The sequence below is a fragment of the Sceloporus undulatus genome, chromosome 3 (genome assembly GCF_019175285.1).
Source record: "Sceloporus undulatus isolate JIND9_A2432 ecotype Alabama chromosome 3, SceUnd_v1.1, whole genome shotgun sequence".
NCBI lineage: Eukaryota > Metazoa > Chordata > Lepidosauria > Squamata > Phrynosomatidae > Sceloporus > Sceloporus undulatus.
This window is the reverse complement of record NC_056524.1, coordinates 177,102,194-177,129,935: the sequence shown is the minus strand read 5'-3', so window position 1 is coordinate 177,129,935 and position 27,742 is coordinate 177,102,194. Positions and strand designations below refer to the sequence as shown.

Sequence of the window (27,742 nt, the reverse complement as noted above, 5' to 3'; positions counted from 1 at the left end):
TACTGGGTGATTTTCAAGCATGAATTGCCTCCAAGAGAATCATCCTTGTTACATAATCAGTGTAAGTTTGATTTCTGACTGTTTAGGCTGAGTCTGGCTGTTCACATGCACAGCAGAGCAACAACTTTTAGCCATGTAGAGAAATTCACCAGCTTCTGGAGAACTGGCAGAATTAAGGTGACAGATTTGCGGTTCTGAATTTGCTGATAACACACATAAGGTTGAATTTGAAAGACCTGCTGGACCTGAAAGACCCCGAATCTGTTGGTTTTTGTATGACAGCCAGATGCACCTGGCACAAATTCTTTCTGTGTCTTGTTTTTGCTGCACTGAATGTTCTCAAGAGTTGTATTTTGTTGCCTGGAACAACATTTGGAATTGAAGGTGGAAACAGAATATTGGCCACCATGAATAGGACAGGTGCTGAATCTGAAGTCATGCATCACTTACTACTGGAGAGGGATAGCTTGGGCCTCAGCTAGTTTGGATGGAGATGCAGAATGATGTCTGCATCTGTTTTTTTCCTCCTGTTATACAGCTTGAGGGACTAAGCCCCAAAACCCAGCAAGGGCCAAGTAAATGAAACTCTTGCTTTTCAATTGCTCACTTGAGATGCAAAACCTGTTCCCCTCTCTCTGGGTGCCGATCAATTGCTTTTCCTCTCTGGTAGCAGCTTTCTTTATGTCCTGTGACTGTAATGACACAGTAGGTGAGTAGGTTTACTACCACTCAGCCGTAATAGAGAGGGCTCAACACTATCCTGAAAGAAGTAACTGACCTAAAAAAGCTAATTATCCCCAAATCTCCTAAAGCTCTCAAAAGTGAGAGGTCAGGAAGCAGAGCGAGGGGAAAGCCTAGAGAATGCTTAAAGCAGGTTAAAGTGGTCTGGCAATGGGATTGCAAGGAGTATTTTAAATGCGTCTGGACTAGGATGTCACTATCAGTATATTTTGTCTGGAAGAAGCCTCGCCTGAATCTGGAGGTGGCTTGGGGCAGGGCTGAGACAATCTGTGAGACCTCCTGCTGAAGGATAACTTGGGGAGAGGAAGTCATTTATACTCCTTGTAACAGGCTAAGTCTTTATGCAGAGAGTGCCTCTTGGAATGTGCAGAGTGCCTTGCCTTCAACCTGGTAGTAGAATTGAAAGACATAGCTGTGTTAGTCTCGAAAAACAGTATGCAAAGAGATTTTGTGTCACCTGTGACATTAACTGAAAGAGAGAAGTTGGCATCTCAGGCTCAAGTCTAGGAAAGCTCATGCTACCACCTCCTCTCTTTCAGTGAGGCTTAAAGGCATGTGAGGAAGGAGGCTCAAGTCTGGGAAAGCTCCTGCTTCTTCTTTCTGAGGTTATTCAGACATCGGAGTTTATCACACAGGAGGAACTTCTCTTAATTTCGAATGAAAAGAAAGTGGGGCCAGAACGCATTCACGTGAATTTGCTAGTTCAGCGAATTTACATGAATTCGATTTGTGTTCGAACTGACTTCCCATTGCCCAAAAATAGCTTGGCATTGCCCGAAATTGCGTGTGATCACCTCTCACGCAGTAACATGAAACCCCATGGTTGCGTTCAGACTGACTTCCCACTGCCTGAAATTGCATGTGGTTGTCTATCAGGCAATTACGTTAAACCCCATGATTGCATTCGGATTGCCATTGGATTATACTTCCAATTTCCCTTGTCTGATAAACTCCATTGTTTCTTTCAGCATGACTCTCTGAATAATCTCACTCACATGTTCCAGTTTTGTTGTTCACGCTATTTCTTTTATTGGACCTGCCTCTCTGTGAGTTCCCTTGCTCACATGTGTCAGTACTCTAATAAAGATGGACTTGATGATGTGGATGTATTTGAAACACATTTAAGGTATGCAGAGTTTTCTCCTGGTTTATCCTGGGACTGTTTGGTTATTGGCACAGCCAACAATGTGAATCTTTTAACTCGGAAAAATACCTGATACTGGTTATCCTGGGCTAGGCTTTTTTTTGGCAGCCCCTCCCCCCCAAAAAAACTCCTTAATTGGATGCATTTGAAATTCATGTGAACAACATAGATTCTACCTGACTAATCCTTTAGTCTGAAAGGCATCTGAGGAAGGAGGCTGAAGTCTAGAATAGCTCATGCTGCCACCTCCTCTCTTTCAGTGTGTCCCAAAGGCACCTGAGGAGAGGCTAAAGTCTAGGAAAGCTCTTGCTACCAACTTGTCTCTTTCAGTGAGTCTCAAAAGACAACTGAGGAAGGAGGTTCAGGTCTAGGAAAGCTCACACTACCACCTACTCTCTTTGAGTGAGTCTGGAAGGCTCCTGGGGAAGTTGACTCAGGTCTAGGGAAGACTCATGCTTCTCTGTGTCTCAAAGGGGACACAACAAGGCCCCTTTGCCCTCAGTGGTGAGGGAAGACAACCAGTTGCCAGCACTGGTTGAGCAGATTGTAAGTTTCAAAGGCACCTGAGGAAGTGGGCTCAGGTCTAAGACAGCTTTGGTACCACCTTCTGTCTGTCGCTGCGTCTCCAAGGCACCTGAGGAAGTGTGCTCAGGTCTAGAGAAGTATGCTCAGGTTATGCTTCTCCCCTCAGTGAGTCTCAAAGAGGACACAAGACCCCTTTGCCCTCAGCAGAGAGGGAAGACAACCGGCTGCCAGCACCTGAGGAAGTTGGCTCAGGTCATGCTACCATACCACCTCCTCTCTTTCAATTAAGACACCTGAGGAAGTGGGCTCAGGTCTAGGGAAGGTTCATGCGTCTTCTCTCAGAGAGAGTCTCAAAGGGGACACAAGACCCTTCTTCCCTCAGCAGTGAGGGAAGACCACCAGCCACCGGCACCGGCTGAGCAGACCATAAGTCTGAAAGGCACCTGAGGAAGTGGGCTCAGGTCTAGGGCAGCTTCAGTACCACCTTCTGTCTGTGGCTGAGTCCCAAAGGCACCTGAGGAGGCTGGCTGAGGTCTAGAGAAGGCTCCTGCTCCTCCTCTCGGAGTGAGCCTCAAAGGGGTCTCGGGACCCCTTTGCCCTCAGCGGCTGAGGAAACCAGAAGTCTCCAAAAAGACCCCTGAGGAAGGAGGCTCCTGCTCCTTCTCTCCCGTTTCCTCCCAGTTCTCCTCGTGTGACAAAGTCCTCAGAGGGAGTCTCGTCTAGGTGCTTCCAGACCCTACTGCCTTCAGGGAAGGGCCATTGGGCGGCGGGTCCCGACCATTGGTTTCCTCTCCCCTCTGAGGCGCCTGAGAGCTTTGCCCGGGGTCCGAGGCCGAGGGGGACCCCAAGAAGGGGCTGAGGAGGGGCCGGGGAGGGTCCCCAAGTAACTCCTTCTCTCCTTCCCGCCCTTTCTCCCGAGGAAGCTCCTTTGCCTTGCTTCCCCCTCCAGCCAGCCAGCCCCGCGCGGCGGCGCATTCCTTGGCGAACGTGGCGCGCCCCCGGGACTAGAGAGGAGGAGGAGGAGGAGGAGGGAAGGGAAATAAATGCAGCAGCAGGAGGAGGAGGAGGAGAGCCCACCCCTCCATTGCCCCCCCTCGCGGCGGGGAAGGCGGGGGAGGAGGAGGAGAAGCGGCAACAGCCTCAGCAGCAGCAGCAGCAGCAGCAGGGAGAAGGCGAAGGCGAGGAGGGGAAGGGGCAGCGGAGTGGCTGAGAGGGCGCCAGGGGGAGCCTGCGGAGGGCTCCAGACGCCCCTCGCCCCCTGCCTTTGGTCTCGGTCTCCGCCTTGGCTCCTGTGCTCCCTGGACCTCCTTGACGCAGCAGCCCCGTCGGAGCCGATCATGCGCCTCCTCCAGAGCCGCCTGGCTTAGCCTCCTTTCCTGGGGGGCTCCAGGAGGCGCCCCTTCGAGGGAGCAGCAGCAGCAGCAGCAGGAGAAGCATCAGGTCCAACTGGGAGCGACTGGCAAAGTTGGCTTGAAGTGGAGCAGCCAGGAGGAGGAGGAGGAGGAGGAGGAGGCGGCGGCAGGGTGGGGCGGGTGGGGGGCAGTGGGAGCCTTGGAGGATGGGGACGCTCCGGGATTTGCAGTACGCCTTGCAGGAGAAGATCGAGGAGCTGAGGCAGCGGGACGCCCTCATCGACGAGCTGGAGCTGGAGCTGGACCAGAAGGACGAGCTCATCCAGAAGCTCCAGAACGAGCTCGACAAGTACCGCTCCGTCATCCGCCCGGCCACCCAGGCGGCGGCGGCCCACCAGCAGACCCCCGCCGGCCCTTTGCCCGCAGGAGGAGGAGGGGGAGGCGGAGGGGGCCTCGGGGGAGGCGGAGGGGAGCAGAGGACCAAGCGGCAGGCCATTTCCGCCGAGCCCACCGCCTTCGACCTCCAGGACCTCAGCCATGTCACCCTGCCTTTCTACCCCAAGAGCCCACAGTAAGCCGACCTTGTCCTGTCCTCCTTCCCCCTTGTGTCTGTCTCTTTGTGGAGGCGTCCCCACGGCGGGAGTAATCCGGGTTGGCACCGCTTTAAGTGCCTTGGCTGAAGGCGATGGGATTCTGGGAATGGGAGCTGGAGGTGGCACCAGAGCTTTCTTTCCCCTCTCTGCCCTAAACTCTCAGATCTGGAGGGATGCCCACATTGAGCCCCAGGCATCAGCATCCCTCTCTCCAGATGCCAACAGTGTGTGATCCCCTTCTGGGAAAAGAGAGTTCCTAGAGTGTGGAAATGTATCTGGATAGGGCTTCTGTCTCTCTCTCATGCCCCAATGAGCATCCCTCCAGTGGGGTTTTCCTGCCTTTGTTTTTTGGTGGTGGCTTCTGCCCTGAATTGGAGTGGTTTGGAGTCTAAAGATCTAAAGGTACTGGGAAGGGAAATGCACTCATGCCATCCGCTGGGTCTTGATTTGACTGAAAGGGTTTTTTTTTCTTAAATGTGTTTGTTTGAGGTGGTTTTCCCTTTGTTTTCTTTTTTCCTCCTCACTAGCATGTTTTCCCGCAGATCTCATTTTCCTTGGCACCCAGGCAGGAAAAAATAATGTTTGAGCAGCTTCTTTGATCATCCCATGTGACATTGAACAAGCCAACCCAGAAGGTATGCAGGAGCAATTTCTGGGGGGCTCCCAGTTCAGCATCTTCCTGCAAAGCTGCTTTGCACTCCTTTCACACACACACACAAGTTGTTACCTGCCTCTGAACTGTCTGCCTTTGGCAGGCGTGCATGCTAACAGGTTTTCCACTTGGCCACTGTCCCTTTTCATTTCCCAGTTGAGGTTTGCAAGAGCCCTCTCTTCGTTCCAGTGGCCTGTCAAAACCTGCAGAAGTGGCTCTTGCCCTTCTCAACCCTTAGGACACAGAAGTTTCTTCCCCTGCTTCCATTCTGGGGGAGAGTTGGGCCGTCCTTTGATCCCTCTCACCCTCAAGTGGTTGCTTTTTCTCCCTCCTGAGTGTCGAAAGGCTTTGGAGCTCATCGCTCTTTCATCCTGAGCTTTGACTGCTCTTCCTTAAGCCTGAGAAGCGCTGTGTGTGTATATATATACACACACATTCTGTAATGCAGCAGAGGTATAGCAGAAACACAGCAACAACCCAGACCTTGAAGAGAAGTGAGTAGGCTCCAGACTGCTTCAGGTGTCAGCACCTTTGCCCTTTAATCCCAGGTGTAAAGAGGCTTGTTGCATTTCTTTGGATGGTGGAGGAAAGGCACTCGGCACCTACTCTGCATCCCCCCCACTTTTCCCTTATTACTCCCTCACGTGTACCAGGGCTCAAAAATATGTGTGCTGCGACAGCCCTATTCTATGCAGCAATTTGCCAAGAGACCCTGAGCAGAGCATAGGTGAGAGAGAAAATCTCTCTCTCTCTCTCTCTCTCTCTTCTGTCTTTCCTGACGGTACCAGGGATGGGAAAAGAGTGGTGCCTTGTTAGACTGATGCTGTCAGTGTTTGTCCACATGAGCTTGCAGTGAGCCAGGCTTTCCCCACACATCATCTAGGTGTCCCTAGGGCACACAGCATCACCAGTGCAGGACTTCCTCTCCCCATCTGTCAACATGACTTTTTCCCTCTCACATCTCTCTTCAATCTCTTCAGTAGAGTCTGGTCCACTTCACAGCTCATTGCGCCCTGAGGCAGTCCAACTGACAAGGCTTTTTAGAGACGGGGAGTTTCTGGGAGGGGGGGGAGAGAGAGATGAGGTATCCCTTTGCTCTTTTTGACAACAACGAAAGCTAGCATTTAAAAGGTAGCACCAAGCGACGAGGCAGAGTGTGCACATCTTACCAGCTTAGCCCATTTTGAAGCAGACTGCTCTTGCTTGGAAAGAAGTAAAGCTTTCTATCTGGGTTGCAACGGTAGTCAGGTGCTGTGGATTGAGTTGCCCTAATAAGACGTACAAACAGTATGGTCCTGCGCATGTTTATTCGGAAGTCTGATTGAGTAGGGCTTGCTGCCAAGGAGGTGTATCTAAACCAAGCCGTGGAGCAAAACTGAGCAAGATGTACTCACTAAATATGCTTAAGATGCTCTTTACGTCTTGTATTGAAGAGTCTAGGAAACTGTGACTAATACACCTAAAAGTCCCAGAGGCTTTTTCCTGTGTCTCATATAGTTACAGATTATCTGAGGAGCTTTCTGGAGCTCCAGAGCATCCATTTTCTTGATTTAAGGAAAAGTTTTGAAGCAGCAAATGCTGTAGTGCTCCAGGTACATATTTGAGTATAAATCCCCTAATGCAATCCTCTAATTGTTGTTGAGTAAATGTATCTAAGAACACACACACAGAAAATCATATCTTTCAAAATACTTCTGGATAAATCAATCAATCCAGGACTATGCAAAATCAGTCACTCTTTTCTATATTCCTCATGCTTAGCTCAGGTGCTACTCAACACAAGGTCTGAACTGAAAGTATTAGTGGAATACCCCCTCTGTGTGTAATGCAAACAAAGGGGTTAGAAGACAGAAGATATATTACATGATCTTGAGATTTCAACTCTGGGATACCACTGAAAGTATCTGGCTTGTCACTATTGGAAACAATATACTAGGCTAGTCAGATTTTAGTGTTCTGTCCAATAGGCTCCTTTTCTTTTTATCATATAGACACCAAATTGTGGCAAACTTACATGTGCTATAGCTCCCTCTCTTCCACACACACAGTTTTGTGGTTCATACTCCATATGCTCCAGTGCTTTGATACAAGGTTAGGAATGATTCCCAGTTTCAAGAGTTGGCCCTCTATAGCAGGAGCTGGGCATTTCGAAAGTCAATAATCAGATCTCTCCACCTTTGCCATATTGCTGTTTAACAACATGCGTAATCTCTTTCATTAGCTTTCAGGGCAAGTTAAGCCAATTTGGGTGTGCATTGGAACAGTGAAGCAACTGGTTTGCCACATGGTGATCTGGAAGGTGCATTGAGTTGGCTTACACAATTAATTTTTCCTTTTTTTTCTCCTGTCATGACAATAATCCCATGCTACAAAGAGACCAAGATAAACATTGCACTTAATTTATCAACATGCATATTAAATCACTGAATTGTAAAAGTTCGCACACCAGAGAGATTTTTTTCTCACTTTGGTGTTATGTTCCACTGAGAGTACAAAATAATTTTAAAAAATTGGCTATAATAGATGCCCCAGTTTTCATTCCATCCTGCTGAGACATGCAGCAGTCCAAGATTATGATCATTGTATTGGGAATGACCAGGGCAAAAAAGTCAGGGGTGGAGCAAAAAATTTGACAGCATGAAGTGTTTGAGAAAATGTTCTTTGGGGAACTGCCTTATGTAGCTAATGCTATTTCTCTTCTCTGTGTGATGGGTTAAGGTGTTCACAGAGGATTGCAAGTAGGAATATAAATGAGTTGGCTTCTTCTTAAAACCCTTTTCTTCTGTAATCTTGTCTGTCAACCGGCGGTTGTATTTAGGACCACAGGCAAATTAGACTTATTCTGTATTGGAGAGAGCGTAAGGCATTTCTCCAAAACTTTCTTCCTATTACAGGAATGAACATGCTGTATAGTTTAGCGGTTCACAACCTTTGGTTCCCCAGATGTTTTGGACTTCAGGTCCCAGACTCCATCATCATTGGCCATGTTGGTGGAGGCTTCTAGGATCTGAAGTACAAAAACAGCTGAAGGATCAAAGGTTACAAACCTTTGCTATAGTGTATCTGGTTTAGGACACAGGTACATGGGAAGCTGGTCCTATTTGTCCGTCTAGCTCAATGGTGTCCTCTCTGTCTAGATGTGATTTGCCATACTCCCAGAAGGAGGTTTTTCCCATCACCTTGTTTTAGCTCTGTATCCTGGTGTTAACACCAGGATTATCTCTGGGCACAGTGTGGGCACTATCACTAAGCTGTGGGCCCTGCAGAAGATACTGGTGTCACTGGCAGTCCTGGCTGTTCCTGTTTTATATAATGCTGTTTCTGTCCTTTTACATGTATTCAGGTTTGGACAAGGAAGAAGCTGTAACCAATATATCACTGTATTGGTTACACTCACTGCTGAGAGTTTTGTAGCACCTTGCTGTATTTATGAGTTGTTTCTGAGTAATAAGTGATCAAGCAATAAAATTTAAGAAATGACAAAATGGCTGGAAGGTTGTGACAGAGTGTTCAGGGGAGGGAAGCCATAAAGGCTGTCATAAAACAAAATCCCATTTGATATGCTGTGATCAGCAAACTGTGGAGTGACAGGCAATAGGAAGCTGGAGAGTGAATAGATACTCTGGGTAGGGAGCTCCTTATTGTCTGGCATTCTTTGGAGCTAGAAGAGAAAGCAGGGAAGATCTATTGTGACAGAAAAGACACAAACCTGAACACAGCTCACAAGTCCCATTTGCCACTTACTCAGAGGATTGCCCTGTCTTTACTAATCTTGCTCCTTTCTATGGTTTTGAATGTCTTCAAAGGGTGGAGGGAGGGGGAACTGCTTCAGAATCTTTTCCCACTGCGCTGCCTTGCCTTTCCAGAAAGGACATATTGAAAGGACAGTTGTAATAAATCTTGCTTTGAAGCTTTTAAATAAATTTGAGGAAAATCATCTGTTCTTGTTTCACGCTTGCTGTCACAAGTTTTTTCTCTCTCTCTTTCAAATGGAGGAAGCTAGACCTCAGAAGAAGAAATATGGCATCCTTCACATGGCACTTAATTTCCTTTCATAACTGTCTTACTAATCTTAATATATTTGGTTTGGTAATCATGAAAAAGCACGCATGCTTTAAAAATACCCAAACAATCCATGGCTCATGTCAAAACACACCACATGGTTTTATTTATCAGTAGCATTGCAGTTGCTGTCTGTATAGATATTTTTGCTGGTTTTGACATGTTTAAATGCAAAATTTGAAACTCCCATAAGGCAGAGAAAATACATGCAAGTGTAAGGATCTGTTAGAGCAGTGGTTCCCAATCTTCCTAATGCCGCGACCCTTTAATACAGTTCCTCATGTTGTGGTGACCCAAACCCATGAACTTATTTTTGTTGCTGCTTCATAACTGTCATTAAATAGATGTTTTCCAATGGTCTTAGGTGACCCCCATGAAAGGGTCATTCGACCCCCAAAGGAGTCCTGACCCACAGGTTGGGAACCACTGTGTTAGAGGATACAATATACTAGCCTAACAATGGATTTCTTTGAGCACATTGTGACTGTCTGCTTTCCCTGTTTAAGTCAACTCAGTGGAGACGTTGGGCATGATCATCTACATCTCTCACTTTCTCAGAGTCAACATATAGAATCTTTGCCATTATGGAATGTTCTTTTCCCTGCTTATGGTTATGCAGGTCAGGAGAGAGGAACCTCATTATATAAACCTTTGTGTTGTTTATGAGTACTGCAACATTTCCCCCTTACAGTATAACCAATTAACTGGTTTGGGCAGTTAATTATGGCTTTTCATTGGCTTGGTTTGCAAGGAGATTAGCTCTCATTTTTACTTGAAAACTTTCTGTTCTTTGCCAGGTTGGGATGGACATATTGTGATCTTGGAAGTCTATATACTGTTCCCCATAGATAGTTTATTATTAGTACTATTAAGAAGGATGAAAGGTTACCATATATTACGATCAACCTTCAATAAAATTGGAGCTTATGTTAGCTAAGATGGACATTTAGAAAAGGGACATGACTTCACTCATTTGTTCATCTTCAATATAAGCAATAAAAGAGGAATACTCTTTTTAAAAGAATTCCATTTTAATAAAAGTCTGGTTGATAGACTTCTTTTTCAAAGACTCCCTTTTTCCTAATTTAATAATGAACTTTGTAGTCCACTTATATGCTTAAACAGAAGTGGGTTCTATTGATTTTAGTGGGACTGTTTCCAAACGAAGCATGGATGTCGCAGCCCACTTACCAAACAAGTATATAATCTATGAGTATCAGTGGGTTTTGTTTTGCATAATTACTATTCCTGTTCAGTTTTGTGTTGTCGTAATGATGAAGCTGGATTTTACTCTCTGAGTAAACCTTAACTACCAAGCAGATAGAAGACAAAATGTTTTGGGAAATACTTATTATGGACTTTCAGGCTTCATTCAAATTTTTGGCACAGAGTATAGAGACTGATTTGTATGAATGGGAGGTAAGGGAGGGGAGACAGAGCATGTGCATAGATTATATTTGCATTTACACAAGTAGAATTTCATTATCTGACAGGCTGAAATTAAAGCTGGCTTCAGATTTTTTCTTCTCTATGAGGGCAAGAAGTAGAAACAGGGCCAAAGAGTCCCTGTCCAAAATAAAGACTGTTCCAGAACATTTTGGAACATCATTGTGGGTTCTGGGACTGAAAAGATCCAAAGAGGAAGATAAAATGCAAGTACTTCACACTTCTTATTTCTGTGTTTGTGCTTTTCTGTCAGGCCCTTATGTTAATTCTGTGTCATTAGGAATCCATCATCTGGAGTAAGGTGTCAAAGTTCTGTTTGGAATGTTGTAGAGACATTTTCATAAGCAGCTAGCTTGATTAAAAGTAATATGTAATTCCGAACTTGTACATGGCTTCCAAGACAGTAGAGCAGTACTTGAAACATGCCACTTTCAGATGGCTGCCTGAAACAGTTAAGCTTTCAGACCATTAGGAAAAATGAGGCAATTGCCTCAAATAGCACCCATATAGCTAGATTGTTGTAACCATGTGTTGGTGAAGACAACAGTGTGCAATGGGACATTCTCTGCTCCCAAGCAAGCCCATTGTCATAAGATGTGGTGAAAGTAGCTGTCCCATCACTAGTGTGAGATTCAGCTGTCTAGTTGGCATCTGTATATGAACTGTGAAACCATCGCCTTTTTCATCAGTTCAGGTGGTAAAATATTTTGGGTAGCCATAACTCATATATGACTTGAAGGCATACAACAACAACAACAGAGGTAAATTAGATGGATAGGAACCAGCATGGTATAGTGGTTTAAGTGTTGGGATACAACCCTGGAGACCAGGGTTTGAATCTCTGATCAGCCATGGAAACCCACTGGGTTACCTTGGGCAATCACATTATCTGAGCCTCAGAGGAGGGCAACAGCAAACACCCTCTGCACAAATCTTGCCAAGAAAACCCCATGATAGGCTTACTTTAGGGTTGCCATAAGTCTGAAATGACTTGAAGGCACACAACAATAACACAAGCAAGGTGGATAACTAAAGTTTACATACTAAGAGCGCTACACAATGAATGACTGTTTCCTCTAGAAGTAACATAGAAACATAGAACTGTACAGAACCTATGACATACATTCAGCTATAATTATGTGACTTTCATTATGTACAGTAGCACACAGACAACTCACTCTCAACTGTGACAGATTTAATAGGAGATTTAATGCACTGTGTTGCACAAAGAAAGACAGCAAGGGTTTAGTTACTTCAAAACATATTTATTTTACCACCAACTTTCTGTTTAAAGGAATTCTTTTTACAAACAATGGACTTGAAAATTGTTTCAGGAACTTTTTGCACAGTTTAAGAGTTTGAAATAGCTGAGAGTTGTCTTTTAACAAGGGAAAAACTCATGTATGGAATGTTTGGTTACAAATCTTGGCAAAGTTTTGGAGTATGATAACAACAGAATAATTATGGATGGAAAGATGGTTCTTACAAATACTTTAGGAAGAACATATTATCTTCAAAAGAAAGAACAGATGTAGACTATTTCTTCATCAACAGAACTCGTGGAATCCGAAATGACAGTCCAAATATTCTTGTAATGCAAACTCCACGTACATTCTCAGTAACTAACACATTTTTTGATTTCTCATTCTTTTTTTTTTCTCATGAGGTTTATTGTTCTTTTTTTAAAAAGTTCTCTGCAGTTTTGCACAGGATAGAAATTTTGCAGCTAAACTTGTTTGCATAAATAACATTTTAAAAAAAAATCACATTATTAATTTTATGTTCATTTTAGTGCCTCTTCTCATTGCCTATGAAATTATCAGGGCACTAATAAGATAGACTGTAAATGCTCTGGGGCTGTTAAAAAGGCTGGAGGTTATCTGTGTCCTAGAAAATTGGCTTCCAAATTGTGAACTGGCAGACCCTTAACAAGAAGCCCTGGTGTCTGCTCTTCCAGAATACAAAGAACCTGTCCTCCCCTCAGTTTCTACTGAGCCGTTGTTTCCAGGTTTGTGGTGCGTGGCATTTCTCTGGGAGGTGGGCAGCCTTTCCTAAGAGAGATGGACAGGATGCAGCAGCATATCCATATTGTACTGCTGTTTGCTCATAAGGCCTAAGCATGAGGGTGCCTTTATTTTTTATTTTATTGTTTAAATTCTCCCTTGTCTGCTTAGCAGTGGAGGGTCTTCACAGTATCCTAGCAACCACAGGCGAAAACGCTTGGTTACTGGTCTTTTTGCCATCTCTCGCTGTCTCTCTCGCTCTTCTTTCCTTGCCTTGACTGTGTCAAAGAGGTGGCACGGCTGGTACTTTGGTTAACTTGCCTCAGCATGAAGGGAATCTCTAGCATATGCTGACAGGCTCCCTACATTTAGCACTGCCCAAATCTGTTACTGAATCTGAATGATAATGTTGTTATCTCATTCCTTCTTTTTCCTCCTTCACCTGCTATCCTCCCGGATGAGGTTTCCACTGCACTTGGACTTGAACAGCGCAGAGTAAACAGAGGGCAGCTTCTGTGAAGTTATCTTATTTCTCTCATTCACTATAGCCTTCATCTCTCAGGACCATATCCCATGCTCCAGGTGCTCCAGACCTGCATCTTAAAATATAACTTCACCCCACTGACATTTGAATTTAAGCAGGAAGGTGAGATTTAAAGGGACAAACTTGTGAGTAGACTTGTATCCACATTCCCTTCCTCTGAGTACATGTCTTCTATGTGGATTTATTTATAGGATTGGGCTTGGGGAACTTGAGGGCCAGTGTGGTCTTGTGGTTTGGGTGTTGGGCTAAGACATTGGGAGACCAAAGTTCAAATCCCTGCTCTGCCATGGAAACACACTGGGTGACCTTGGGCATGTCACACTCCTCCAGCTTCAGAAGATGGCAATGGCAAGCCTCTTCTGAAGAAACTTGCAAAGAAAACCCTATGATAGGTTTGCCTTAGGGTGTCATAAATCAGAAACGACTTGAAGGCACACAACAACAGCAAATGTGGGGAAAGATTCATCAGAGGAAAGGGGCCATCTATGTCTGTGTGCTTTGTAGCTTCAGACAGGGAGGAAATGTACACCTTTTTTTAATTTCAGCTGTGCAATCTCATGCTCTTGTCTAAACATGACTGGGGCAGACCTGTATTTAAATACTGACACAGCTGAAATGTGCTTTTGTGGTATGGCAGCATGTATGAAAAACAGTTCTGTGAATACCTTGAAGACTAACAATTTTTGTAGCATGAATTGTCATGGGTTATAGTTCTGTGAAGTGATCTGTAGTCCATGAAAGGTTCTGCATATAATAATTACATTAGATTTTAAGGTAGTCACAGAACTCTTCGTTGTTTTTACTGGAACAGATTAATCCAGTTCCCCATCTGTGTGTGAGTGTAAATGTGCTGTGTGAGTGTGTTGGGATACTTGGGTAGAACAGACTGAAAAAGGCAGATCTTACATCATTGTGCTAAATGACAACTCCTTTACATGGAATGGGGTACCTTTTCCTTTCAGGTTCCAGAACTGAAAATCCAGAGTTACTTCTGCAAAGTAAGAGGATGATGTTCACAGCCTTCTTCATCCCCTTTTAAGATCTTGGATGCAAAAGAGAAGACAATATGCCTTACTCAGCACTTCCATACATATGTACTGCAAGGGTTTAGAAGTAGATCAGAAACATTTGGAATTATGTCTGTGGCATCATAGGCACTGAAGTGGATAGCGTTTCACTGAACTGTCACTTCAGACATTTCATGGGGATCAGGCAACTGATTTTCATCCTTAGGGGGGGAAAAAATAAAACAAAGCATTTCTTCAATGGAAAAACTAAAATTTGGGTGAAAGATTTCTACCCTAACTTTCTGATATCTCAGTTTCTATGTGGAAGTTGATTTTCTAAGTGGGCTATGAGTCACCTTTATTCATGTGAGCTTTCATCTGTAACATGTCTCAGCCCAGATGCATATTTGCCAGCTCAGTATGATCTGTGACTATACTACTAGGATGATGCTGTTCTGCCGTCCTGAGAAATCTGCCCAGGCCTGCACACAATATAGTATTATTAAATTGACAGCCAAGCAGAGGGATGAGGGTTAGGATGCCCCACCTGAACCTGTTCTATTTTTGGGTATGTGTGGTTGACAATTTTGGTTGCATAGGTTATTTTTATTTTGTAGATATTTTGCTTGGTAATCTAATGTGTGTGCATTTCCACCTCCCCAAGCTTTAGGTCACAAGGACTTCCAACCAGAGAGAGAGAGAGAAAGAGGCCAAAGACTAGATCATTTTATATGTAGAATACTTCCTTCCATAAAGAGAATTCATATCTGTTCTGTTCATGATGATGATGAACGTTTATTTACATAACACCATACATTTGCATGGCACTTTACAGGCATCATCAAAACAGCATATAACCTGCCAATGGCATACAATCTAAAAGTCATAAAATATAAACTATACAAAATTAAGCACTCTATGATTCTATGATTGTTATAAGCAACTTATGCATTTAAATACAAACTGTAAAAACAACTAATACTTATATTCAAATATAAAATTGTAAAGTAATATTAAAATACTTGCTGGTCATATCTGTGCACATACAACCTTTAATGTGATGAGTATGTAGAATATATTGAAACTGAGGGAGTGTAAAGGATAGTTTTATCTAGCCACATCTGTGTAATCATATTGTGGTCTTCAACTGATGGGCACCTCAGCAAATGGGCAGGTTCAGCTTCATTCTTTTCCAAGTGTCAACCACATATATAACACCATCTTTCTTTTACTAATGGTGTTAATCCAGTGTTACACAAACTTTTTACCCTTGGGACCTGCCTTTACATCTATGTGTGGACAATCCCCCCTCCCCCATGTAGTATACAAATACAAATATTTTGTTTATTCAGTGTGCACATTTTCATTCACACATTCATGTATATTTATAATTTAATGTTTTATAAGAAAATAACTGTTCAAATAAGAACAGTTTTATTTAAGTAAACTCAGGCGGGATACAGACGGGCAGGGGAAGACGTCTTGGAGGTGTATTCTGCTGAATACGGAGCCTCCAGACCGACTGCCTCGGGGGCGTGGCTCAGGTGTATGGGGCTTCCACATGGGGGGCAGTGAAGACGCCTCACCTGGGGCCGTTTCTGACCCGCAGGTTCCATACCGCCGCCTCGCAGGACGCTGCAAAGAGAGAGGCAGCTTCCTCACGGGCGGCCAAAAACGGGACTTTTTCTTTTCTTTTGCCGGCTATATAGAAAAGAAGCGGGGAAAAGCAGCACCTTTTTAATGCCGCTTCTTCCCGCTTGGTGCGTGCGGGGGGCGTGTTCATGGTGGCATTCAGGTAAGGGCCGTCTGAAGGCTATACTTTCATGACGTCATGAACACACCCCTTTTTGCCCGTCTGTATCCCGCCTCAGTGTTTAACAACACGTGTGAAGTTTACACATAAAGAAGTTTGGGAAGAGGAGGAGGAAGCGGAAGGATCAGGGCCTGCAAGTCTCATCTCCCCCCCTCTCTTGAGCAACTCTTGTGTGCCCACAGAAGGGTCCTGCCCCACCATTTGAGAACTACTATGTTAATCCTTTCCTCTGTGTCTCATATTTTTTCCTTTGCCTTTATGGGTTATAAAGGTCCTATATTTCTGAGAATCCAGTGTTTCCCTTATGAAGCAGTAGGATTACACAGCTGTATCAAAGTAGCTCCAGAACTCACAATCCCTCCCTTCTGTTTCTCTCTGCTTTCTTCCTGACTTTTCAGCTTGCTGAAGTTTATTTCCACAGATATTTTGCCCTTTTAAGGCAAATAGCTTGATCAGCGCTGGGACTCAATTTTAAACAGACTAACAGTGACTGAGTACTACAGCGTTTGGGAAAATATATATATGAAAAAATAGCTCTCTCTTCATTTCCTCTCTTGGTTCCCTGCAAATATCTGGCTTTCTGTGTAAAGTCACTGAGCTAGGAGGTACGGGCATGCTTTCTAATCAACAAGTCAGGATTAGGGGAAACAGGCTAAAAGGAGATTGGGCAGACAGGAGAATAAGCTTTTTGTGAGTCTTCTTCAAGGATTTCAAGTCCCCGGTTTGGTCTATTACTTCAAAAATTTCCCCAAATAGAATCCCTCTTAAATTATTCTTCAACAGAATGGCCTAAACCACATTTTGAGATTGGGATTTAGAAATAGAGGGCTATTAAAAATATTTTTTAAAAAATGTTTACGAGTTGGTTATTCTTGAATTTGAGCATTCTGAGGTATAAAATCAGAATCTATTCCAGTCTACTGATCACAACAGATATGCGTATCTAAATGCAGCTCTCTTTCATCTGACATCTCTCTTTCATCAGAGTTGTGCACTAATTCCACTGTCTTGAATTAATAATATATTCTTTTTTTTTTTTAATGTAGAGACCACCTTTCTTTTTATATCTGCATGTATACAATACAGGTGTGCTACTTTGTAGAGTCAAATACTACTAGTAGTATTTGGAGACCTGGATGTTACTGTTCTAATGTAATCTAAAAATATGAATGTTCTAGTGTATAGACCCTGTGCTCCCCTTCTCTCCCAATGAAGTACCCTTTCACCAAAACTATACAACCAAACATCCAAACAAAGTTTTTGTTTGTTGTTGTTATTTTGCTGCGATATAGCTTGGAATAGAAAGAACCCAGCTGCTAGGTAGGAATAAAATATTTCAGTTTGTTATGGGAATTGCGTGTGTATGTTCCATGAAATAATGTCAGCTGGTTGTTAAAAAACACACACACACCAGAGAATTTAGGAACAGGTGGAGCAGCTAACAGGAACATTTTCTCTGTCTGTTGTCCTCCAGTGATGACTATCTTTCTGCATAATGAGAAAAAGGTATTTTATAGACTTGGTTGCAGCAAGTCTATTATTACTCTTCAAAGACACCTATATTTCATCCACTCTCCATTATATAAAAAAGAAGAAGCATTATTTCAGATCCACCAAGCTGAATAAGCCCATCAGCCATATTTACTTGCCAACTTCTAGGTAACCTTTCCTCCCTTGTTTTTTCCAATTTCATGAGCAGGACTACTGTATATATGGATGCTGCACAATTTGATTAATCATGTTGATCAGGCCTGTTATTACTTACAAGTTTGGTCATAGTCCACTTGCCTGTCTGCTAAAGAACAATTACAATCACTTACTAAAAGTGAATGGTCAATAATTTGTCCAGTTGCTTGGAGGATACAGGTATCTTCTTTGCTCAGCTTCCTCCTTGCTTTCAGGCTTCCTGCTTACTCAGATTTAATTCTTTATTTATAGAAAATGCTAGGAATACTTACCCAGAAGGAAATCCCATTGAGTTCAAGGATCTTTGTTTCCAAGTAAAAATACACAGAAGTGAATTGTAACTGTTTAAAATAAACCATAGTTTGCTGTAACGTGTGAATTGGCAAATTATGGCTTGTGTTTGCCTCCAAAATGAAAAATGAAAGCCATACAACTGTCTTGTGATTCTGGTGTGTAGGGCAGGCGCAAACCATAGTTTTACAGTTTGGGTAGTATGAAAACTATGGTTTGTGTTAAATACAAAGCAATGGGTTGAATCTGAGCAAGAAGGGAAAGCATATAATGTGTGAGATAGTAGTTGGCTTATACAGTTGGCCCTACTTATACACGGATTTTTTAATGCACAGATTCAAGCATCCACGGTTTGAAAATGTTCAAAAAAGTACAAATTTCAAATATCAAACCTTGATTTTCCATTTTTTATAAGGGACACCATTTTGCTATGTCATTATATTTAATGGGACTTGAGCATCCACGGATTTTGTGATCCAGGGGGGATCTTGGAACCAAACCCCACCGTATAACAAGGGTCCACTGTATATAAAGCTAAGCCAAAATCTGTACACCAAGATATTGAATAGTTGAAATTCTGTTTCACTTCTTTAAAAAATTGGATCAATTATTTTTAATGTTGCACATGCTTTTAAAACACCAAGAGAGTTTTTCTTGGCAAGTACATTGTTCTTCTTGTGTGCATTGCAACACAATAATGTTCCTCCACTCCTCACCCCATTCGGCAAGTTGTGTTGGGGTTCCTTTCTGAGAATTTCTCAGAAGCATTCAGGAGGTGGTCTCTGCAAGTCAGATGGGAAACTATTCCAATCCAGCAATTCCCTATCCCTGGTATAGTATATCTGCTAGATTTTAAAGAAGTTGCTCATCAGTTTACTGTTCACATAAAAGCATCCCATCTCAAAGGCATTTGAGTGGTAGTTTTTCTTTTTCTTCCTATATCAATAAACTTTTTGACAACTATTTAAATGGTAGTATTCCTGATAAAGCTTATTTCAATATGTAATTCAATCATTATCTCTTTGGCTAAGATTGGCAAACTTGGATGCTTTATATGCAGGATGAATATTTAATAGAATTGCAAATAACATTTGATGAAAATAAGCTTCCTCTAATCACTGTCAGTGACAGGGTATTATTTTCATTCCTGGCTTTAAAATATGAAAATGCATTCAACAGACATACAGCACACAAACATATTAGCCCTAATAAGACTTATTGGAGAAAATGGGGTCTTCATGACAGCAGGAAATTCATTATTAAAAAATAAACACACTCCCATTATGAATATATTATGTCATAAATCTGCCTATTATGCTTAAATACTGTGAATGACACTCCAGCTGAACAATTGTTCTCATTCCAACATAGCTATTGCAGGAATGGGCAACAAGTGGCCCAAAAACCCTTGGGTTTTTGGGGTTTGTTTGGTTTTTCCTTGCCATCCTTGCTGCACTTTTGCTTTTAAACTGTTAGTTGTGAAATAGATTTTAAACTGTTTGTTTTGAAGTAAAAGGAGGCTTTCCTTGCCACCACCACCACCATACTGCTGATTTTTTCAGTAGCGTGGTGTGGCCCTTACAGGTTGTGGGCATGGAAGAATAGTTCCTGGAAATGTTGCTATTCTACAAGGATCCTTCAATTGCTCAGAAATTGATAAAGGCTACAGAACTGTACCTGTGCTGATTGGTTGCAGTCTGTATGTACCATTGCACATTGAGAAGATGGAAAACAGACACTAATATTTTTTTTTACTTTTTCTGTTTTATCCAAATATGCACAAGGCAATTGTGTGAATATTTAAAAAAAAACCCATGTATTTGAATATTTATTTATTTATTTATTTTTGCACTTCAAGAATAAGGATAAGAAAAAGGTGCAATGGCCTTCTTCCTTTCTTGTAAATACTCATCCAGAGTTTCAATGTTCTTTGAAGGTCAGCTTAACCTGGATGAACTGTCAATTGTTTAACTCAGAAAACCCTAGGATTTTATTTCTATTAATGTGTCTAGGCATTGCTAATATTCAGCTCTTTGATTGTTATGGCCAACAAACTAGATGTAGAACCAAACAAAATCATATCATCTTAATTATTAATCAAAATATAATAACATAGATAACATCAGTTCTAGTATACATTTTTACAGAATGACAATTGACCAAAGGTTAAGTGGCCCTCCAAAAATCCCTCCAGTATCAAATAATTGTTTCCTTATTCTCACTACAGTATCATTGATAAGAATATGGCCACTGTAGTGAAGCCTATGAAACTGTGTCTGTGAACAGGCATTAACACAAAGTTGAGCAGACCATCTTGATAGTCAAGGATCTCAAATAGCCTCTTGTTCATTATCTCACAAATGACAGCACTATAAATTATTTGCAGGGAATGGGGGAGGCCTATTTGGATGACTATAGAAGATCACTATAGAATCCAATGGAACTGTTTTTCACCCCTATGATTCTACTTTATCTTCTCCTGTTGGCTTAAGTTCATCTACTAGTACTTACGTTCAAGACAGATCCTTCAATGTGCAAAGTGTCCTGGCTGAATTTGGTTTAATGTTGTAAATAGCCTACTTCCATCCCCATCTTCCCTCACCATAACCATTAGGAGATTGGAAGATTTTGCTTCTGTTTTCAAATTGTCATATATAAATCCAAACAAACTGTGGTTAGTGCTAATTGTGTCTAAACCCCTATGGGGCTTCCTCAGGTGGCCCACAATTTGAGCCCGGAACAGATTAGCCGAATGCCCTGTGCTGGCACCGATTTTAGGGTTAGGGACTGTGCACCAGATGGTCTGTAACTCTAGCACAGCTTGGCGGCATAGTAATAGCGGCGTCTTGTCCATATGGGCACCGCCATTTCAACATAAGTGACTTGCAGCGCCGCACAGCGCTGCGCGTTGCTTACGTAATGAGTGCGCCATTGGTGCACTTGTTACGTCTGCCTGGTGGCACAAAAAGAACCCAGTTTTTCTGGGTTCTTTTTACTCTGGATGGACGTTGCGTGGTCTGGTGGCTGTGGCGTCCCTCTGGAGGGAAAAAGACTGCCAACAGGCTGCCCTATTGGGGTGGTCTGTCCTGCGCCTTACTGTTGCTGATTGTGCTTATCTACAACAGAGAAGGTAAACTGAAGCTGCCTCCAGAATCCCTTACTGAATATGGGTGGATAGCAAAACAGAGAAAAGGGGAAGCCAATAAGCCTGCCTTCACAAGCTACAAGCTAAGTTTAAAAAGCACAATCTATAAGTTTGGCCACCAAAATAGAACTCACAAGAAAAGTGGAGGTCAATGAAAGGGGGAAAAATCATTCCTGGATGTATTGTGGAAGGAGCTTGCAAGTGCTTTCTAGAAGGTTCAAAATGCATTTGTTTACTTACACAAGGTGTACAAGTGACCTGATTGTTTCATGACACATACTCACATTTTTTGTTGGTTTTTCTGAAGATGCCAGCCACAGATGCTGGCGAAACGTCTTCTAGTACATGGCCACATAGCCTGAAAACCCCACAAAAAACTATGGATGCCGGCCTTGAAAGCCTTTGACTTCACATACTCATGTGGGGGTAGACGTTGCTGAAACGTTGAGCTGCTCTTTTGTGTGTGTGGGATGTACACATGTTTCCCTATTCTCTCCATGTTATTTCTGCCTCTGGTACCAAAGTAATGTTCAGGAACACATCTACTTAATTAACTGAGGTATGCCTGTATTTGGAAACAAGCCAGAGTTAATAGTCTCCTTACAGTTGTATCAAAGGAGAAAGAGTACACAAGCCTAAGCATCATTAAGGCTTGTTTCCACAGTGGCAAGCCGTCAACTACATGAAACCAGTCATTTCATCTTCAAGGCTGTATCTGGCATATTTCAGAGTGAGACATTTTAGGAATCCTTTATTGAAGGTGTTAATGACTGGACTGTAAGGTTACCAGGCATATGAACATAACCCAGAGTTGTTTGTTTTTACTAGATTTTCATTGACAGGAAATTATACATTTTTATTATTTATTATTATTATAAAGAGCTCCATAAGTTACAAGAACATAAAGCCTAAGAACAGTACTTAGACATTCTGGCACCTGAAGAAAAAAACAAATTGAAACAACCCTCTGTTAGGAGGGAATAAATCCAGATCATAGAGGCAAAAGAGGAAAGTGATGTTTAACAGTTGCCAAAGCAGTCCCTTGCTCTGTGGAGTTTGGGGGGGAGGGTCAGGAGGAAGCTTTCTGAAGCTTTGCGTCTGGACTTCTTCCTAGGGACCAGCAAAGAATATTAGATACCAGGGATCATTAGGTTCCTTGTACTGAATATGTTATTTACTGTTAAGGATAGTTCATTGTATGAGAAGGGATTGTTACATTTGTTCTCATGTCTTGAAAGCAACTTTAGTGGTAGTGGTGTAGTAGGGGCTATGCTGGCCGCCCCATTACTGGCTGAATTGGTGCTGCAGCAACTGAATGCTGAGGCCCTAATCCGCCCTCTAGAGAGCACTAAAAGGAGCCTCAAAAACCATTAACATTAATATACATCAACATCCCCCAAAATGACATCTTCCAGAGGTTTTGGACACCAGCCGTTCTGATGAATGTTAAATTTGCATCGAAGTGTTAACATTATAACATTAATATACATCAGCATCCCCCCAAAATGACATCTTCCAGAGGTTTTGGACACCAGCCGTTCTGGTCAGTTAGGGAAGGCTGATGCACACACTTATAAAATTTGGGTCACTAACAGTGTAGTCCTATGTATATGCACTCTGAAGTTCAGTGGAGATTACTTCCAGGTTAGTGTATATAGGATTTCAGCCTAAAACACTACTTTGTATAAGCAGTAGCTTTAAAATACCCTCAGTGGTTTAGGAGAAATGTGGGATGTAAATATATAAGAAAAAAAAATGAAATGGGTGTATTTGAAAAATAAGGAAAATAGTGCAGGTTAAGTATCTCTTTTTCAGAATTCCAAAATCCGAAATACTCTAAAATCCAACATTGTCTACATGGGCAACTGAGATAGTGATACCTTTGCTTTCTAATTTTTCACTGTACACAAACTGTTTCGTGCACAAAATTATTAAAAATGTTATGTATAAAATTACTTCAGGCTACATGTATATTTACGGTATTTATACCTTGCCCTTCAGCCCTAAAACTCTCAGTGGCTTATAGTTATTATTATTTTTAAGCCCTCAGGCTTACAATCTAAAAAGAAACGACACAAAAGGAGAAGGGAATGGTGGTGGGGAAGGCATCAGGTCCAGAGGTTCTTCTCCCCCTCTGAGGCCTGGACCAAGGCAGAGGGACTATAAGCTGTGTACAAAACAAAAATGAATTTCATGAATTTCATGTTTAGACTTGGGTCCCATCTCCAAGGTATCCCATTATGTATATGCAAATATTCCAAGATCCAAAAAATCCAAAATCTAAAACATTTATGGTCCCAAACATTTCCGATAAGAAAGACTCAACCTGTACCCTTGTTGCTATTTGTTAATGCTGTATATATATTAGCGAATAGCTGTTTGGTGAAAATAAGTGGTTAAAATGTGACTTTAAAAGTTGACTGTGAATAGTTTGCCTGGGATGAACTCTGTCACTGCCATTTGTATTAGAGAAAATTATTTTTAGACAGTGTGTTTCAAGACTGTGTCTCTAACAAAGGCTTTGCTTCATGAGGTTTTTTTTCTACTGTGGGAAAAGATCTTTGATTTTAAAAAAAGAATGTTTTCCTTTCTGATGGACAACAGCTGTATGCATTTTGAAAACTGCACAGTATGTCCCTGTGGAAATCACAAACTGCACTGGGAATACATATTTTATGTCAAACAGAATAAAGAGCTAATGAGTATGCTTTCTGTATGGCATTTCTATTCAGCTTACTCCCACAGGTCAATGCTGTTAGTCACAGGAACTACGGGATTTGACCTACTTATTTAAGCACACATATCCATGTGTGTGCATGTGTGAATACAGAATAATTGTAATGTCTATAGAAAATAATCCAACAAAAAGGAAATGGAACAATTTTTTTATTTTACCAAGTTTTTATTGTATTAGGCGCATCAGATTAAGAAGTCATACACCGTTATCCTGGGTCCAAAACACACTGCAGAACTAATCTGGTTTGAGACTACTTTAACTGCCCTGGCTCAATGCTAGGGAATTTTGGGAACTGTAGTTTTGTGGTACATTTAGGCTTCTCTGTCAGAGAGCTCTGGTGCCACAATAAACTGCAATTCCCAGGATTCCCTAGCACTGAGCCAGAGCAGTTAAAGCAATCTCCAACTGGATTATTTCTGCAGTGGTTTTGGATCCTATATACAAAAGGATCTTGCAGCATCATTGAGACAAATTGAGAGAAAGAAGTTTTTACTTCAAATTTTCTTGGACTCAGTTTACTTCATCAGATGCATCCTATTTTATCCTATGCTGGGGTGCTTGACAATCTTGAAGCTGAAGGCACAGTGCAAATGTAATGCATGAAAAGTAATAATCCTGCACCTGGGCAGGTAATTTAAACAAGCGAACCTGGAATTTAATTGCCAGTGCAATGCAGTGATTTGAGCATTGGGCTACAACTCTGAAGACCAGAGGTCAAACCCCTACTTGGCCATGGAAACCCACTGGATGATCTTAGTCATACTCTCTCAGCCTAAGCCCCATTTGAACAAATCTTGCCAGGAGAATTCAGTGATAGGGTCACCATAAATCAGAAATGACTTGAAGGCGCACAACAGTAATTGCAATCTGGAGTTTGGAGCTGCAGAATATACCCTCAAGTACCCGTTGCCCAGGCAAAGCTCCAGCTTCATGTGAAGAAACCTTTGTAGTCCTGTTAGATCAGGGACTGCCAAGAGTGTTTGTCTGGTTAGATATGTAATTCCAGAGTGAGTTCTCTATTTGAAAGGCAACTGGAGAGCACACAGTATTATTGCTGAAGTTTTTGATCTGCAATCCTTGATGGCTGACTGTCACTCACCATGGAGGGTAGAAGAGTGCAGGTACAAAAGTTATAGTTTGTACTTTTGGTGACTTCTGACACCCTGAAGCCTAAATTCTGCTTTAGTCTTGACTAGGGTAAACCCATTGAATCCCTTGGATTTATCCATCTGTTGATTTACCAGTTGTTGCTGTGTGGCTTCACGTCGTTTGCAATTTATGGTGACCCTAAGGTGAACCAATCATGAGGTTTTCTGGGGCAGAGAGGGTTTGACTAGGCCAAAGTCACCTACCGGTTTTCCATGGCCAAGAAGGAAATCAAATCCTGATCTCCAGAGTCCTACTCCTACGCTCAAACCACTATACCATGCTGGCTCTTGTTGACTCATCATACAACAACTGCTTGAACAGATCTGCTCTAATTGGGACTAACCAACTGGATTCCAGCCAGAGAGTGTAACTGGGTGGAAGGAGACATATTAAATAGAAATGTTGTACCTTCTAGAGTTATGCTTAGAATATCTGAATTAATAAAGAATAAGTTGAAAACATTTTTATTTCAAGAAGAGGAGAGTGGGTAAAGAGGAGACCAAAGAGAACCCTTATGTCAGTGCTACTCACAGTTGGTAATCCCTGAACTGGTGCCAGTCTTTGAGCGATTGGCTGCCAGTCCCTGGCATGAAAGAAATATTTTATACAATGAGCCCAAATGTAGTGCTGGTATCTAGCACATTAGAAGAAAATAATTGCTGGTTCCCCAGAGCACATAGTGTGCTTAGTTGGGATATAATAAACAGCTGATCACCCTTTGATGACAGCCAACCTGTGCCTCAGGCCTAATTCTGCTCATAATCTGCCTTTGCTTTTACAGTTAGCCACATGGAATGTGCAACTTAGCCACATCATGTGGATACAGTTTCTTATGCAGTTAACACCTTTTTTTAAAATGATGCTACAGTGAGTTTCCCAGTTTCAATTTTTTTATGTGGAAGTGAAACCTGGTGATTTAAATGAAACTTAATTTCAAGTAATTAATTGTTCTGTTTGCTGCTGTTAATGTATACAATCTAATCTCATAGAGAAACTGATACAATTTAAAATGAAGTGGTTGTCATTTTTGTGAACAAATATAATTTATATTTTTGTATGAGGAAAATCTTGTAATCTTTGACTGAATATGACATTGAATAAAATGGATAAACTGCAACTAGTTTGTAAGCAACAAGTCTGGGATTGGCTAAAAAAAACCCAAACTAATTCTATTGCACAGCATTTATGAGATACTGCATGCAGACGTTTCCCCCTGAAGCTGTTGTATAGGCTGCAGGCAATCCATATTGTTCTTGTATGTCAACTAATAGACTTCCCATAGAAACCTTTAAAAGATATAATCAGTTGTTTGCTCTGTTTGTTTGTTTCTTTCTTGTTGCTGGCCAGACCTAAGTGCCCCAAATCTCTATATCACTTTCTCTGTATCACTTTAACACTCTACCAAGAATGGTGTACCAACAATTACATGCTGTCTCTTATGTCAGCTTTCTACCATGACAAGAGCTGGCTGATGCTTTGTTAGAAACTGCATCTGCACTGCAGAAATAATGCAGTTTGACAACACTTAAACTGCCATGGCTGAATGCTATGGAATGCTGGGATTTGTGGCTTGGTGTGGTACCAGAGATCTCTGACACAGAAGGCTAAATAGCTCACAAAACTACAAATCCCAGAATTGTATAGCATTGAGCCACGGCCGTTAAAGTGGTGTCAAACTGGATTATTTCTGCAGTGCAGATGCAGCTAGAGATACTTTAGACACATCTTGCATTGTCCAGGGGCTTGAACCAGATGACTTAAGAGGTACCTTTCAACTCTGTAATTCTGGAGGATTACCAAGCATCTGTTATAATGATACTATTATGGGTTAAGAGTTCATAACATTTATTTCCAGAGATGTGATTCCAATTAAAAGTGGAAGAATGGGAAAACACCTCTGTTCCCTGTAAAGAAATAGTAAAAGTGAGTCGTTCTTTCCTAGCCCCTTCAATGAGAGTTCATCACATAAATGTCTTCTCAACTCACTGTGCATTTAGAAGTATAATGAGTAGCCTTTGTTTTTCTCCCACAGTGGAATTGCATTGTCAGTTATTGTAGGATCATCTAAAAAGATGTTTTGACCATACATACTGCCTGTAACTGGGGGGGAAACCTGCACCATTTTTCATATTTGCTGTTATTGTAGATGTTATGGGTGGGCATGTACCTAACAAAATATTCTCTGATCTAGACAACTGCATCCTGTACTAAAACATGACTTTTAGTGCATCAAACATGATAGCTGTATGTAGTTCATGACAATGAGACAAAATATTAATGGTACAAAACATTTCTTAAGACTCTCACAAATCCTACACAAATTTAGTTGGATATACAATTCTTGTTCCTCTCAGTTTTGCGTTTCTGTGCCATATTGTCAGGCTGTTTAGTCAGATGGGCTAAACAAATTTATGACCTGAGATTTATTTCTAAAATGAACATTGCTGATGTTCAGGTGTAAGTGGAACTTTACAGTTAGCAACCAGCCAAGTCTTACGTTCTTCTTTATGGAATGCCTTTTCCTATGAAGTATGGTTACCTTACTCACTGTTTTAAACTTTTATCCTTATGGATTTAAAAACCTTAAATAGAATTAAAGGCAATTACAATTTAAGTTATTTAAGGTATTTTTGACCTCATAGTAATTTCAGTGCATTTCAGGGGTTAAAAATGCCCCATATTGATTGGAATGTTTCTGGGTGTAGAATAAAGATTATTCAACAATACCCAAACATCCAGAGCTGCAAAAATATGTTCAGATGAAGCAGAATATGTGTTTTATACATCTGACAGACTGTCTTTCTGCAAAACATGTAGCCAACATAATTTCTATATCTCAACAATGCTAATGT

The 27,742-nt window shown here is 41.9% G+C and overlaps 1 protein-coding gene across 1 annotated transcript in view; it reads left to right on the top strand.

The window, feature by feature from the left end:
* Nucleotides 1-3,968: 3,968 nt before the first annotated feature.
* PRKG1 (protein kinase cGMP-dependent 1) overlaps nt 3,969-27,742 on the top strand; it is a 655,625-nt gene continuing 631,851 nt past the window's right edge. Inside the window, exon 1 of the mRNA XM_042459015.1 lies at nt 3,969-4,333. Within this exon, the coding sequence (XP_042314949.1) occupies nt 3,969-4,333 (365 nt within the window). The remainder of the gene's footprint in view (nt 4,334-27,742) is intronic.